A 17,476-nucleotide genomic window follows, 5' to 3' on the forward strand; every position below is an offset into this window, starting at 1 on the left:
TGGGGCCTCCATCCAGAAGTGTTTCAACTCCTAGTGGACAGGTGGGGCCTTCCAGATGTGGATCTGATGGCGTCTCGACACAATCACAAGGTTCCGGTCTTCGGAGCAAGAACAAGGGATCCTCAAGCAGCGTTCGTGGATGCACTGGCAATTCCATGGAACTTTCGGCTGCCGTACGTGTTCCCACCGGTGTCATTCCTGCCCAGGGTAATACGGAAGTTCAAGCAGGAAGGAGGAATCCTCCTTCTCATAGCTCCAGCGTGGCCCAGACAGCACTGGTTCTCAAACCTCCAGTGCCTCTCGCTAGAGCGTCACCTTCTACTTCCACAATGACCAGACCTCCTCGATCAGGGACTCTATGTCTACCAAGACTTGGCCCGTCTGGCTTTGACGGCGTGGCTCTTGAAGCTTCCGTCTTGAGGGCTAAAGGATTTTCTGAGGCGGTCATTCAAACTATGTTGCGGGCCCCTGAAACCGGCTTCTGCTCGGATTTACCATAGGGTCTGGAATTCTTACTTTGTTTGGTGCGCATCTAACAATCATGACGCTTCCAAGTTTAGTACAGCCAAGCTTTTGGCTTTTCAACAGCAGGGCCTGGACTTAGGCCTGTGTCTGGCCTCCATCAAGGTTCATATTTCTGCCTTGTCGGTTTGGTTCCAGAGAAAAATTGCGACCTTACCTGATGTGCATACCTTCACTCAGGGTGTGTTGCGGATTCAACCTCCCTATGTCCCGCCTGTGGCTCCTTGGGACTTGTCGGTGGTTTTGGAGGCATTACAAGAGTCTCCGTTTGAACCTCTTGAATCGGCAGACCTTAAGTGGCTTTCTCTTAAGTTTGTGTTTCTGCTGGCTATTGCCTCTGCTCGAAGGGTGTCGGATTTGGGTGCCTTGTCTTGTAGGTCACCATATCTGATTTTTCACCGTGACCGGGCGGTTCTTAGAACCCGTCCCGGTTATTTACCTAAGGTGGTGTCTTCGTTCCACCTTAACCAGGAGATCGTGGTTCCGGCCTTTGCCTCTCCTAACTTGTCTTCCAAAGAGCGGTCTTTGGATGTGTTACGGGCTCTCCGTATCTCTGTGAAGAGGACAGCTTCCGTCAGGAAGTCTGATTCTCTCTTTGTTCTGTTTGGTTTTCACAAACGTGGCTGGCCTGCTCACAAGCAGGCCCTGGCCAGATGGATTAGAACGGTGTTTGCACATGCTTATGTTCGGGCTGACCTTTCAGCTCCTGCTAACAATAAGGCCCATTCTACTTCATCTGTTGGACTTTCTTGGGCGGTCCGCCGTGGTGCGACCCTTGAACAATTGTGCAAGGCGGCTACGTGGTCCTCTGTGTACATGTTCATAAAGTTCTATGCCTTCAATACATCCGCCTCCCAGGATGCTTCCTTTGGACGCCGGCTTCTTGTGCCCGCTACAGTGCGTCCCCTCCCTTGAGGAATTGCTTTAGGACATCCCCTATGTCATTCCTTTTGGAGCCCAGTGTACCCCGCAGCAGAAAACTAGATTTATGGTAAGAACTTACCGTTGTTAAATCTCTTTCTGCGAGGTACACTGGGCTCCACAAGGCGCCCACCCTGACGCACTTAGCTTCTTTGGGTTGGTATGGCATTAGCCGCTGACACTTTCTCCTGTCGTGAGAATATGATGTATATGGCTACTTCCTGTTGTCGTCTCTTTGGTCTGCTACTGCATTGGGCTGGTTAACTAAAAACTGATCTCCTGTGCATGGAGGCGGGGTTATAGAGGAGGCGGCGCTATGCATTCTGGGAACAGTCAAATCTTTGAGCCTGTTGGTGCCTCGGATCAAGATCCTACTCTACACCCCTATGTCATTCCTTGTGGAACCCAGTGTACCTCGCAAAAAGAGATTTAACAACGGTAAGTTCTTACCATAAATCTCGTTATGTCTCTGAACCAACCACTCCCAGCCGTTCCCCCCGTGCAAAAAGCAACATGTTACAGTCTGAATGTTCTCACATAACTGATGTGTTACAGTTTGAAAAATATTAAATGATCAATATATAATCACATTCATTTAGTTAAAGGATAACAAACAAAACTGATTAAAGGATAACAAACAAAACTGAAATGTTTATTTATAGTATAAACAATAATGGAACCTTTACTTTGAAATCTAATTATATTTGTGGTCCCCTTGCCTACATCGTCAAGTTCTTGGATGGTCATGTGACTTATAGTAATCTGATTTTTCCAGATACTGGATTGTTCTCTATATCAGGCCTGGCCAACCTGTGACTCTCCAGCTGTTGTGAAACTACATATCCCAGCATCCCCTGCACAGTTTTAGCATTCCCTAATAGCAAAAATGTGGCAGGGCATGCTGGGACTTGTAGATCACAACAGCTGGAGAGCCACAAGTTGGCCAGGCTGCTCTATATCTTTCATTGTGTTTATGTTTATGGTGTTTTCCATGTACTGCAGATTCCCTCGAGAAAAATGGAGAGAATCCCAGATAAGAAACAGTTTGTCTATGTCACTGTAACATCCAACATTTGCAAATTAGAGAAAGCTATCTTGGTGTCCTATCAAAGCGGATATATTTTCATACAGACTGACAAACCCATCTATACTCCGGGATCCACAGGTAAAGAGCGGCTGATATACAGTGGGATGATAAAGCGATGTGGAAATGAATATTACTCCAAGGAACCCTACTGCTGGACATGGGACCTGCTCGCAGCAGCAACTTTGTTCTCTAATGGACAAAACCATTTGCACTGCAGGGGGGACAGATATAACATGTGCAGAGAGAGTTAGATTTGCGTGGGTTATGGTGTTTCTGTTCAGGGTAAATACTGGATGCTTTACTTTTACACTGCAATTTAGATTTCAGTTTGAACACATCCGACCCAAATATAACTCTCTCTGCACATTATATCTGCCCCCCCCCCCCCCCCCTGCAGTGCACATGGTTTTGCCCATTAGAGAACAAATTTGCTGCTGCTATCAAGCCTGTATTAGGCCCATTAATTGGTTGACCCTGATCTGGGAGCAAAGAGAACAAGCAAGTAGCTGTTAACATTTTTGCATGCAGGGTAAATACTGGCTGCTTTGACATGTAGCACTCAAGTGCTGGGAAGCTTTATTTTTACACTGTCATTTACATTTGAGTTTGGACACACCCCTCTGATCTAAATCACTCTGCACATGTTACACCTCCCCTACCTACAGTGCAACATCATTTTACCAAGGTGCAATGTTACTTGTTCTCTTTTGCTTTGCTCCCTAAGAGAATGTTGCAGATTGAGTGTGAAACACCATGGGGTATATTTACTAAGCTCCCGATTTTGACCGAGATGGTGATTTTTCTTCAAAGTGTCATCTCGGGAATTTACTAAACTCAAATCACGGCAGTGATGAGGGCTTTCGCATTTTTGTTGAAGTCAAAGAAAAAAATTACGAATGAATACACCATCGGTCAAATACGCCTGTTATTTGCTAGAACTCTGTAATTTACTAAAATGTGTATTTCACAAACACTGCCGGCAATAGCCAAACACTGCCGTGAATAAATACAAATCGTAAAAAAAAGCAGTTTTCAAATAGACCTGCTTTTTTTTACCGTGTTCTGATAGGCATGCACGGATCCGTGAGATCCGTGCATGTTTATCAGTGGTAAGGGGTGGGAAAGTGTTAAATGTAAGAAAAAAAAATGCGTGGGGTCCCCCCTCCTAAGCAAAACCAGCCTCGGGCTCTTTGAGCCGGTCCTGGTTGTCAAAATATGGGGGGGGAAATGACAGGGGTTCCCCCCATATTTCATCAACCAGCACCGGGCTCTGCGCCTGGTCCTGGTGCAAAAAATACGGGGGACAAAAAGCGTAGGGGTCCCCCGTATTTTTTGAACCAGCACCGGGCTCCACTAGCCAGGTACATAATGCCACAGCCGGGGGACACTTTTATTGTGGTCCTGGCGGCCCTGGCATTACATCCCTAACTAGTCACCCCTGGCCGGGGTACCCTGGAGGAGTGGAAACTCCTTAAATCACGGGGTCACCCCCTCCAGCCACCCAAGGGCCAGGGGTGAAGCCCGAGGCTGTCCCCCCCATCCAAGGGCGGCGGATGGGGGGCTGATAGCCAAGTGTAAAAAATTAGAATATTGTTTTTAGTAGCAGTACTACAAGTCCCAGCAAGCCTCCCCCGCAAGCTGGTACTTGGAGAACCACAAGTACCAGCATGCGGTGGAAAACCGGGCCCGCTGGTACCTGTAGTACTACTACTAAAAAAATACCCAACAAAAAACAGGACATACACACCGTGACAGTAAAAGTTTATTACATACATGCACACCTCCATACATACATACTTACCTATGTTCACACGAGGCTCGGTCCTCTTCTCCATGTAGAATCCTCGGGGTACCTGTGAAAGAAATTATACTCACATAATCCAGTGTATCTTCTGTTCTTTGTATAATCCTGTCAAAGAGGGTCCCTTCAGCCAATCAGGGAGCGCCACGTCATGGCACTCTCCTGATTGGCTGTGCGCTCCTGTAGTGTCAGTGAGGCTGCACACGGCAGAGATACAATGTTGCGCGTATGCGCTCCATTGTATCCAATGGTGGGAACTTTGCGGTCAGCGGTGAGGTTACTTCGGTCAACCGCTGACCGCAAAGTTCCCACCATTGGATACAATGGAGCGCATAGGCGCTACATTGTATCTCTGCCATGTGCAGCCTCACTGACACTGCAGGAGCGCACAGCCAATCAGGAGAGTGCCCACGACATGGCATTCCCTGATTGGCTGAAGGGACCCTCTTTGACAGGAGTCAGGGGGGGTCCTGGCAGTCGGGGAAAGGGGTCCCATGTGTAAACATGGGACCCCTTTCAGTGCGTGGTCGGGTTTCCGTTTTTTTTTTTTTTGCCAAGTACGTGGATTATACAAAGAACAGAAAATACACTGGATTATGTGAGTATAATTTTTTTCACAGGTACCCCGAGGATTCTACATGGAGAAGAGGACCGAGCCTCGTGTGAACATAGATAAGTATGTATGTATGTATGTATGGAGGTGTGCATGTATGTAATAAACTTTTACTGTCACGGTGTGTGTCCTGTTTTTTGTTGGGTATTTTTTTAGTAGTAGTACTACAGGTACCAGCGGGCCCGGTTTTCCACCGCATGCTGGTACTTGTGGTTCTCCAAGTACCAGCTTGCGGGGCAGGCTTGCTGGGACTTGTAGTACTGCTACTAAAAACAATATTCTGATTTTTTACACTTGGCTATCAGCCCCCCATCCGCCGCCCTTGGATGGGGGGGACAGCCTCGGGCTTCACCCCTGGCCCTTGGGTGGCTGGAGGGGGGGGACGCCTTGATTTAAGGGGTTCCCACTCCTCCAGGGTACCCCGGCCAGGGGTGACTAGCTGGGGATGTAATGCCAGGGCAGCCAGGACCACAATAAAAGTGTCCCCCGGCTGTGGCATTATGTACCTGGCTAGTGGAGCCCGGTGCTGGTTCAAAAAATACGGGGGACCCCTACGCTTTTTGTCCCCCGTATTTTTTGCACCAGGACCAGGCGCAGAGCCCGATGCTGGTTGATGAAATATGGGGGAACCCCTGTCATTTTCCCCCCCATATTTTGACAAACAGGACCGGCTCAAAGAGCCCGAGGCTGGTTTTGCTTAGGAGGGGGGACCCCACGCATTTTATTTTTTTATTTTTAACCCTTTATTTTTTTTACGAAAGGTGCACAATGAAGCTCTGCACGGATCTCACAGATCCGGCCGAGATTCATTGTGTTAATGTCGGCAGTGTTTTACTATTCACTCCCGTAAAACACTGCCAAAAAATACGAATGACATCGATATCGGAAAACACGAAAATGCAGAATACGACAGCATAGTAAATTAGTCGTAATAAATTCAAAAAGTTGCAATTTCACACATTCGATGTCATTCGTGTTTGAACTTTAACCTCATTCTGAAAATTACGAATTTTAGTAAATATACCCCCATGTTTTATACTATAAGAGCCCAGTAGACAGGGGTACCTTCGTCTAGCCTATGATGTGATATCTAGAGCAACTCTTGTATTACCTGTAAATACAAAACCTGAATAATTCAAAAACTGCAGTGCTACTATGCCCTTCCCCTTAAAAGTTCAAACTAACCTAGGGCCTGATCTCGATTTGTACGGTATTGCACAACCACAGGGATGCAGCTGGGAAATACTGCACAACTAAAATTGTAATGTTGCAGGAGGTGTCTGTAGACCTCTAGAACGGTTCCGCTCACCGCCCCCATTCCACCCCCTAAATACCGCAACATGTCAATCATGCTAAGGGGGGACTGAGAGCAGTCACGCAGGACCTGTGCTGCATTTGCACAGATCCCCAACTATCGGATTTGGGTTTGTATACAAATCCGAATCAGCCCCATAAACTGTTGGCCCAGTGCTGGAAACTGTAAATTGTGTGAGGTCTCCCTGAAATTGCTACTACCCACACTAGGCTTTGCCAGCCAAGACTGGTAGCACTGCAGAAGGAAAACCCCCGTTGTGGGGTCCCTTTGGCATAGAGCTAAACCTTCCTTAGGTTGGTCAGTGCAGGGCTGTATTCCCTAGTAATAACCAACATGGTGCTCATACAGTAGCTCTAGGGCTCATCCTCAACCTTGGGAGTTTGGTGTGATAATAAACTTGTAAAAAATGGAATTAAATGTATTGTTTTTCCTGGCAAACTACAGGTCCCAACAAACCCGGTAATGCCTAAATTTTATGGAACTCAATAAAAAACCAGACAGTGAAAAAATCCATTATTGAAAAAAAAAACTCCATCAAACAGCCCTTGTTTTGCTCAGCTCTTTCCAAATAAGAATTCTCTTCAATCCATGTTATATCCTGATCCTGGCTTGGGACAACACTAACCCTGTTCCTAAGCGTCCCAACACAAATGACAGGTTCTAAGGGGATGTAGTCAGATGACCGGCGGTTGGGATTCCGGCGGTCAGAATGCCGGCAGGGGGCCAAGGGTTATTCCCACTCGTGGGTGTCCACCCATAGAGTGGGAATAAAACTTGTAGCAAGCGCAGCGAGCCACAGAGCCCGCAGCGTGTCAAGTGCAGCGAGCCCACAAGGGGCTTTGTTGCGCTCGCCATCCTCCCCCCGGGATCCTGGCAGTTGGTATCCCGGCATTGGTATGCTGACCAATGGGATCCTGACCGTCGGTCACCTGACCCCAAACTTTTTTAAGACTGTCTTTCTTTAATAATACTGCTTTCAGATAGAAGCCTGGGATTGGACCATGGTTTTCTAGCTTTTGGGTCACGGGTTAGATCCAAGCATCTGCTCAGTTTCTGCTGTTATATAGAAGTTGAAAATGCCAGGGCAAGCATTAGAACCTTGCGGCAAGCCAGCTTAACATGGGTCTTTTCTCTGGTTGGGTCCACAGGTTATCCACAGGATAACATTGGGATATGCCGGAGCGACAGCGGAAATGGCACCAAACGGTCACGAGCTTTCTGGCCTCCCATGATGCATTGGGGCTTCTCCATATAATCCCACCCATGGACTCAGTCAAATCAGTTTTTTGTTTGGTTCGGCAGGAGCCGGATCATGGTCACAGGGCTGCAGTTAATAGCAGTCTGAAGCTTTTATTATTTTATTTTTTATAGTCTTACTATGTTTTTTTTTCCTCTGAGCGACCTTTCTTAACAGCGTCTTAAACGCATACTAGAAAGAGTCGCTCCAACAACTCCCCACCGGGTCGCAACAACGCTTACCTTCGTGGTATAGTGCTGTCTCGACGGGCGTCTGTGTCGGATGTTTCTAGCAGGTCCAGCAGACATCACCAGGCTGTGGCTGGAGCATGGGGAGAAGGTAAGTCTATGGGTTTCCTCTTACTAGAGGGTCCGGACACAGCTACACTGTATTGGAGGAGACTACAAACAGTGTGTTGATGCACCACCACTCTTAAGTGCAACAGCGCTATGCTTTAGGGATCATAGGCGCCAGGACTAGGTTGAGGACGCGATCCTTAAAGTTAAAGTCAACGTGGGGAGTTAGACGCTCTCCTGGTTGCCCCTCGCCCAAGTTCATGACCAGTTTCCGCGCGACTCCCGTCCATGAACTAAATGACCTCACTTCCATCTCAGACGCTACCACGAGGGTACTCGGTCACAGCTTAGACGCTGCGGTTGTGTACACTAGAGTGCCGCCTAGACCGAGTCGCAGGTTGTAGCGTCTGCATACAAGTAGCATTCACTGAGCGTCTGTGTCCGTTAGTGAGCGTCCGTGTCTCTCATCAGTTATCGGAGCGGCAGTGTACAACAGTAGCGTCTGAATCCACTCAGCGTCTTGCGAGCGTATTGATGGATATGGAAGTGTGGTGAGTCTCCCTGTATCCCACTCTCTGGAGAAATGGGTTATACAGTACTAAAAATTCTCTCTACTTCTTAGTATGAATTGTTAATTTTGGTACATACTGTATTGCATATGAGACCTGTATATTACTGTTGTTTCTGCATGTTATGTTTGAAAAAAAATAGTTAAAAAACAGAAATACAATTGTCCCACTTACTTGTAAGTTATTATGATGGTGATTGTATTCTCATAGGACAATGTCTAATATTTAACATGTGACTGACTGCTAGTGTGATGGCTGACTTTTACATATATGTCTGTCAGTATTGTTTCTGAACACGGATTGTGGTCAGATTGATATCACTTCTATATCTATATAAGTGATTTTCAGTCACAAAAGAGTGTAGTATTTGTAAAAATGGATTATTTACCTTGTCTGTGAGCGGCAAAAGTGTCGAGGATACTTTATGAGGGGTCTGGGACTCCAGGTTGACAACAATAAGGTCGACACACCTTAGGTCGACGCCATTTGGTCGACTCACCTTGGGTCGACAAGAACAAAAGGTCGACAGGAACAAAGTCGACATGGAAAAAGGTCGACATGAGTTTTTTATGTTTTTTTGGTGTCGTTTTCTTCGCAGAGTGACCGGGAACCCCAATTAGTGCACCGCGTCCCCTTGCATGGCTCGCTTCGCTCGCCATGCTTCGGGCATGGTGCCTTCGCTCGGCACAGATTACCGTTCCAATCGTAGTCCACGTGGATCGTTAAGTATGAAAAGGTTCCAAAAAAGAAAAAAAAATGTGAAAAACTCATGTCGACCTTTTGTCCATGTCGACCTTTTGTCCATGTCGACCTAAGGTGTGTCGACCAATTATCATCAACCTAAGGTGTGTCGACCTTTTTGTTGTCGACCTGGAGTCCGGATACCCTTTATGAGGGCCCTACACCCTTAACATGCTTATCTGGTATAGTGATTTTGCATGGAATAGCCCAGTATCTTACTTATGAGGGGCAACGCCCTGCAAGAGGGGTGTGGTCGCACAGACCTTGTCTGCAATTGCTGGCAGATTAGCACCTGCAGTTTCCACCCCCGGGAATAGGTTTTACAGTATTAACCCATACATGCAGCTCCCTCCTTATGGTTTCAGCAGTTTTTAACAATAGCCAGGCTATTAAAAACAGGGTAGATACATCCATGTTACAGACTACACAAGATGAATTCAAATACCCATTATGATGATCAGATATAGCTGACCTTATTGATGCATGAAGGCTATTCTGTCTCTGGAAGAATCAGCCAAAGCAGTGTCAAAATCTAAGGCACCTGTATTTAAACAGTGGTCCAGTGATGCAATGGCAGTGCGTGGTACTTATAAGACAGTATCTGTTGAGTAATGCTAAAGGTTGTGAGTTCAAGCCTGGCCTGGAGCAGCTTTGTTAACTGTTTTAGGGATTCTTACTATCCCTTTCCAGCTGCGGACTGTTCAAAAAGAGAAGTTCCTCCTAGAGTAGATGCACATGTTGTTCGACTTGTGCGTAAATCTATTTTACCATTGCCGTCTACTTCACTAAATGATGTCACAGATAGAAGAGTAGATAGTTTCTAAAAAAAAAAAAAATATATATATTTTCTCTCTCAGGGGCAGTGACAAGGCATGCTATGGCTTTAGCCTGGATGGCAAGGGCAATGGTAGAATGGGGGAGGAACTAGAGAATGGCCTCTCCCCTCCTACCAGGGAGCAGGAGTCTTGTCTAGGCCGTATAAGACAAACTGCGCAATATTTGAAGAAGCAGCAATTGATATGGGTACGTTTGCTTCTAAAGCATCAGCCTTGACTGTAGCCGCTCGTAGAGCAGTTTGGCTATGCACTTGGAAAGCAGATGCAGAATCCAAGAAATAATTGGAAGCATTGCCTTTCACTGGTAATATATTCTTTGGAAAATAATTGTCAGATATTCTAGAATCGGAAGCTGAATCCAAGAAGGTCAGATTTCTAGCTAGTTATAACCCTAAGACTAGGGGTTCAAAATTTCGGCCATTTCGATGGCAAGGCAAAGCTAAAGCTAAAGAGGAGCCTAAGCAACCCCAGTTCAATAGATCAGCCAGGGGTAGGAAGCAATGGGCTAGTAGAAGGCCAGCTTCCAAGCCTGAACAGAAGCCATCAGCCTAAAGATACAGGCCTCCGCCTGGAGGATTCCAGGGTTGGGGGCCGACTCCTTCAGTTTGCACATATATGGCAACAGTCGTCGACAGATGCTCGGGTGCAGAAGGTGGTATCTCTCGGTTATGGTTTCCCCTTCAGGAGGCAGCCTCCTCAAAGGTTTTTTTGCACCAGCCCGTCTCGAATAGAATCAAAAGCCAGGGCCTTGCAAGAAGCAGTTTAGAAATTGCTTCAGTCTGGTGTAATTATCCCAGTACCCCCGTTGCAACGGGGACAGGGTTTTTACTCCAATCTATTTTTGATTCAGAAGCCAAATGGGTCATTCCGACCAATTCTCAATCTCAAAATGTTAAACAAATACATTTGGATTCCAAGGTTCCACATGGAAACATTACGCTCCATAGTTTTGGCCATGGAACCGGGAGATTACATGGTATCTCTGGATATACAGGATGCTTACCTACATGTGCCTATAGCACGGTCTCATCAATGTTACCTCAGGTTTGCCATCCTCCAGCAACATTTTCAGTTCCAAGCTTTGCCCTTCAGGCTAGCAACAGCACCCAGGGTGTTTACTAAAATTATGGTGGTTATGGCAGCTTATCGCCACAAGCAGGGGATAAGAATATTTCCATACTTCGACGACCTGTTAATCCTAGCACATTTGCAGGAATTACTTTTGAGCCATCTTCAACAGACAGTAGTTTGTCTACAAAGACACGGGTGGCTCATAAACTGGGAAAAGTCGTCTCTGAATCCGTCACAATGGATGGTTCATTTGGGGGCCATATTGGACTCAGGTCTACAGAGAATTTTCTTGCCAGAGAAAAAGATATCCAAGGTGCAGGTCATGACTCAGGAGTCGTTGCACACTCAGACAATGTCAGTCCATGCAGCAATGCGACTGTTGGGTCTGATGGTGTCAACCTTCGACATGGTGGAATATGCACAATTCCACTCCAGACCGTTACAGCACCTTATTCTGACCAAATGGAATGGAAATCATCAGACAATAAAAAAACAGATGATAAAGTTTCTGGTAAACGTAAAAAGGTCTCTAGCTTGGTGGCTACAGACAGACCATTTAAACAAGCTGAGACCCTTTTTGGATAAAAGAATGGCGAGTCCTGACAACAGATGCTAGTCTTCAAGGCTGGGGAGCGGTGCTCGAAAGCCTTAGGTTCCAGGGAAAATGGACCATAAGGGAAAGTCGCCTGCCAATAAATCTGTTGGAAATAAGGGCCATTTATATGGCTCTAGTTCAGGCAAAGGACAGTCTGCAAGGAAGATCAGTCCAGATCCGCTCAGACAATGCAACAGCAGTAGCATACCTCAATCATCAGGGAGGAACTCACAGCAAAAGATTGATGGAGGAAGTAACTCCCATACTAAGGTGGGCAGAACTCCATCTTCCAGCATTGTCAGCAGTGTTTGTTCCAGGTGTACTGAACTGGGAAGCAGATTTTCTCAGTCGACACACCATTCAGGAAACCGAATGGGCATTACACCCAGAAGTGTTTCAGACTATAGTGAACAGATGGGGTCTACCAGAGATAGATCTCATGGCGTCTCGTCTAAACAACAAAGTTCAGAGGTACGGATCAAGAACAAAGGATCCCGGAGTGGTCCTTGTAGACGCACTGTCAGTAAAATGGAAATTTCATCTGGCGTATCTGTTCCCTCCAATCTCTCTGTTACCCAGAGTAGTGAGGAAAATAAAGCAAGCAAAGGGAGTAATAATTCTAATAGCTCCAGCTTGGCCATGAAGGCATTGGTACACAGATCGACTAAGGATGTCCGTGGAAGCACCAATACTGCTCCCTCAACGTCCAGATCTGCTAATGCAGGGTCCTTGTTGTCACAGCCATCTGGATCATCTGTCTTTGACGGCGTGGCTGTTGAAACCTCTATCCTAGAAGCTAGAGGATTTTCAAAACAAGTAATTCAAACTATGCTTAGAGCAAGAAAACCTTCTTCAGCTCGTATTTATCATCGAATATGGCAAGCCTACATTCATTGGTGTAGTGTAAAAAGTTTGAATCCAAGATCTTTTAAAGTATCCAGGATTTTGGATTTTCTTCAAGCAGGATTGAATAAGGGATTGAAGGTAGCTTCCTTGAGAGTTCAAGTATCAGCATTAACTGTATGGTTTCAGAGAAAGATTGCTGATTAAAGGATGTGCGTACATTCTTTCAGGGAGTTGTACATATTCAACCTCCAATTCTTCCTCCTGCAGCTCCCTGGGATTTGAATCTGGTTCTTAAAATCCTTCAGGGACCTCCGTTTGAACCACTTAAGAGAGCAGATCTTAAATGGTTAACGGCTAAAGTGCTCTTTCTACTGGCAATGGCGTCAGCTAGAAGAGTGTCAGATTTAGGAGCACTGTTGTGTAAGTCTCCTTTCCTAAGTTTTTTTTTCCAGATAACCAGATCTAGTTCTGAGAACTGCTTTATCTTCCGAAGGTGGTTTCAAAGTTTCACCTTAACGAAGAGATTGTAGTCCCAGCATTTCAGGTATCAGGACTGTCTGTGGGAGAAGTGTCGCTGGACGTGGTCCGAGCATTATGAATCTACATAGATTGTACTAGTGCCATCAGAAAAACAGACTCTCTTCATCCTCTACGGATTTCATAGAAGAGGATGGCCTTCTAATAAACAGACGCTGGCAAGATGGCTCCGAATGACAATTTCAGAAGCTTATTCTCGTGCTGATCTCCCTACTCCGGCTAATGTCTCTGCGCACTCTACATGTAAGGTAGATCCTTCATGGGCAGCACAACATGGTGCTTCAGCAGAACAGATTTGTAAGGCAGCCACATGGTCTTCCATTAATACATTCATTAGACATTATGCCTTGGATATTTTTGCCTCTCATGATGCTGAATTCGGGCGAAAGGTCCTCCTGTCTAATCAGGAGCGTCCCCACCACTAAAACTGGCTTTGGGAATCCCAATGTTATCCTGTGGATAACCTGTGGACCCAGCCAGAGAAATATACGTTATGGTAAGAACTTACCGTTGATAACTTTATTTCTCTTATGTCCACAGGTATCCACAGGGGTCCCACCCTGACGCACCTGGATTGAGGATCTTTACAATCACTAAATCTCTTCCCTCTTGCATGGAAAGGTGTGCATGTGTGTTCTTATCTCCTGAATAGGTTTCTACCTGATGCTCCAGCCTAATTGCTGTGGAAAGAACTGATTTGACCGAGTCAGTAGGCGGGATTATATGGAGAAGCCCCAATGCATCCTGGGAGGCCAGAAAGCTCGTGACCGTTTTCTGCCATTTCCGCTGTCGCTGCGGCATATCCCAATGTTATCCTGTGGATACCTGTGGACATAAGAGAAATCACGTTATCAACGGTAAGTTCTTACCATAACGTATATTTTTCTATGTGAAAGGGTCCACCCAGGCAAAACCATGCCTTGTAAGTGATTGCCCCTTTAAAAAATGTCAGAGATCGGTCAGGATTCCACTCGTCCAGGGATCTTCATTACGTCCTGTCCCATAAGTGAACATTAAACATGCTCACCCCTCACCCCCTGAGATCACACAGTAATAGGTGGACCACCCTCCAAAATGCACAAATGATACCAGGAGGTACTGCTCAGAGAATTATGAATCTGGGTTTGTATGGTGGCCTCCTTCTCCAGTGTAACCACCACCCTTGAGATCTTAATTCAGATTTTGAGGGAAAATGCCAACCAGTGCCCATTGTAGAGTTAGAGGCAGGTAGATTACCAAATGTTCCTGACAATAATTACGGACTTGTAGCCAAAATCTGTAAACTAATGGATAGGTCCGTAATCAATTGAGTAGGTCATCCTGGGGCAAGCCACATTTAAAGCAGGTATGGGTTGTTGAGTGCCCAATGAGGAATCTCCTATGTGGAGATAAATATGATCTGTGCAATATGTTAATGAACATCTCTGTATACATAGTAGAGGAAACATAGAATTTGACGGAGAGTAGATGACAGAACCTAGTGCAGTATGAGCCTTCAAAATCAGCAACCTGGAAGCTATGAGTCCAGTCCGCAAGACCCCCTTAAGATGTGGAATGATCGAGAAGCACTTGCAAATGCTTATAGGCCATGGAAATTATCCCCTTTCCACTTGCTCGTGGTCATTGGAGCATTGTGTCTATGGGGTTGTGCCAAATAGCCAGGGAGATATAATGAAAAATCAGGCTAACAGTGTTGGCCAAAATAAATTCCACAGGATATACAGTTAATACAGGGAATTTCTCAGTTTTATTTGTACTTAAGGCGGGGGAATGTTATAATTTTTTGCCGTACCAATATAAGATATGGGGAGAGATTTCCAACTCTCCAGATCAGCAGAGATCTTACATAACAGGTGAGTAGAGTTAAGGTTATATAGAAGTCCCAGGTTCCATGGAATCTTAATACCCAGATACATGAAAAAGTCCAATATTCAGGTTAGAGGAATATCACTCATTCCATAGTCACGGGACCCACCAAGGCCTAGACAAAGTGCAACATATTTAGTCCAATGCACTATAAAACCTGACATCTCACCGAACGATTTCAGTATGGTGAATATATGAGCTAAGAGGTCAGAAGGGGCAGAAACATGCAATAAATTGTCATTCGCAAAAGCAGTCTACTCTCTTAAGAACCAATGTTAATTCCCCTGAATTGGGCATTGTTTTGCAATAGATGCAAAAGGGAGTTTATGGCCAAGTTAAACAAGAGTGGGGAGAGGGGACAGCAGTGGCGCATACCACAATGCACAATCAAATGATCACTGCAATAGCCATTAAGTAAAAGAGAGGTAGTTGGGGATATGTCTAAATAACAAAGTAGATCAATTAAATTAGGATAAAAGTTCTGTTATTAATCCTGATGAACTGGCTAAACTCGTTTCTCCCTTCCTTGATCCATTACGACCAGGTAGGAGTTATCCCGGGTTTCCAGATGGGGGATAACACCAGATATGCTGTTGATCTTATCCATATCGCAAACTCCAGGAGATCCACTTCTTTTTTGCTCTCCTTAGCTGCTGAAAGAGAGTTTTATGATAGCTGCTCTTGAAGCCTTTGGCATGTCTGGCAACTTTCTCACTGGTGTCCTGGCCCTGTACTCTACCCTCTCTGCTACAGTCCTGATCAATGGTGTACCCTCTGGTCCGGCCCACATCAGTAATGCCAAAAGGCAGGGTTGCCCCCTATAACCTCAGATATTCACCCTTATAAATAAACTGCTCGCTTCCCAAATTGGATCTCATCCTGATATACAAGGTGTGCAGGTGGGCAACACCAATCCCAAAATTTTGCAGATTATATTCTGCTATACCTGACCCAACCGGCAATTTCTCTCCCTAACCTTTTCTCTGTCCTCAGTCTTATAGCACTGTTTAGGGCAAAAAGATTAACTATTCCAAGTCAGAAGCCATGCTGCTTCATGTTCCCCTTTAGGACACAGAAAGTCTCATAATTAATTTCAAGTTCAAATGGCAACCCAAAAACATCAAGTACTTGGGGATTTTCCTGACCTCTCACTACGATTCTATATTTCATGAAAATGCCCTACCTCTGTTATCCAGAATGCAGGCCTATTTGAAATTCTGGAATGGACTTACAATTTCATGACTGGGAAGGATCCTAGCCATCAAGATGAGTATTATACCAAAGTGGCTCAGACCCTCCCCATCGCTGCTCCCGCTTCCTTGCTTGTACTATTCAAAAATCCCTTGCTGCTTTATTTGGAACCACAGACCTCCACAGATTGTAGTTCAAGTCCTAGGATGGTCGGTCTCAGGAGATGGTAGAGGTCTTCCTGAAGTCAAATTCTACTCTCTGGCCTCCCATTTCTTAGGACGCAATATTCCTTCTCTCCTCCTGGTCTCTACCTCCTGGCTTGACATTGAATCAGCCTACAGTATGTTAATTTCCAAGATTTTACCTATCTACTTGACCCCCTCTGCTTCCAAATTGCTCCTCACTATAAAATTGAATACCAAACTCTGGGAGTTTTTCCTCTCTCCAAATGAATTTTACTTCCCCAACATCTCCCTTGACCTCTGTTTGGCACAATCCAGTTTCATCCTGGATCCTTTTCTATGAGGTTCCATTATTGGATGATCAGGGTCAGTGGTCATCTCTGCCAGACCTACAGATGTGTCCTTATACATTATCATGGGCTAAAAGTTGCGGCACAATGTATTAATGCAGGAACATGCGTACGCTCGCTCCCATGACTGTGGACATGCTTTTATTCAAGTTTAGGCTTCCTGGTTGTTGGCGGAGCATAGACCCCCAAACCCTTCCTCTACTGAGTAATAATCTCAGACATGAACCCATGGTCAACAGCTGAAGTTTCCTCTTCAATTATTTCTTTCCACCCCTATGCTGCTGTTCTCTCTTATTTTTGGATGCTTATCATAAAAAGTTCTAATACTGTAGAATAGAAAGTGAATGTGGCCAAAGGACACTACCAAATGCTTTTATGGAATTTAATCTTATCAGTGCATTGTGCGAGTGGGGGTCATGAGCGGACACAACCACTACAGCCACAGCTGGGGTAATATGGGCTGTAGGATTTTGTAATATTCATTAGAGAGGCCACCTGGACACAGGGATTTATGCAAGTGAACCTTTGAAATGGCTGTTATAATCTCATCTAGGGTAATGTCCTCATTAACGGATTCCCACTGTGACAAAGTAAGAGGAGGTAGGTTCACATTTCGCATTAATTCATCAGAATCATCATGATCAACTGTAGAGCAGACTATAAATTAGTATGAGAGTAAAAAAATTTCAAAATGTCCGGGGAAAACAACAATAAGAGTTCCTGTCTGTGGGTTTTCAATTTCTGCAGTAAACCTCCAAGACTTCCCCGTTGTAACCATAGTCAGCAGCAGACAGACAGTTTTATTGAGAGGGGAGATGGTCCTGCAGTGCCCTAGATAGTGAATCATGCAGGGATTTATATTTTTCAGCAACTTGTTCTTTTGCCTGCAGACAAATACGT

At 45.4% G+C, this 17,476-nt stretch overlaps 1 protein-coding gene across 1 annotated transcript in view; it reads left to right on the forward strand.

Moving 5' to 3' along the window:
• The window catches only part of LOC134936129 (complement C3-like), an 828,079-nt gene that overhangs the window by 67,330 nt on the left and 743,273 nt on the right, over nt 1-17,476 (forward strand). Inside the window, exon 3 of the mRNA XM_063931046.1 lies at nt 2,446-2,608. Coding sequence (XP_063787116.1) covers nt 2,446-2,608 — 163 coding nt within the window. The remainder of the gene's footprint in view (nt 1-2,445; nt 2,609-17,476) is intronic.

Source organism: Pseudophryne corroboree, chromosome 6 (genome assembly GCF_028390025.1).
Source record: "Pseudophryne corroboree isolate aPseCor3 chromosome 6, aPseCor3.hap2, whole genome shotgun sequence".
Classification (NCBI taxonomy): Eukaryota; Metazoa; Chordata; class Amphibia; order Anura; family Myobatrachidae; genus Pseudophryne; species Pseudophryne corroboree.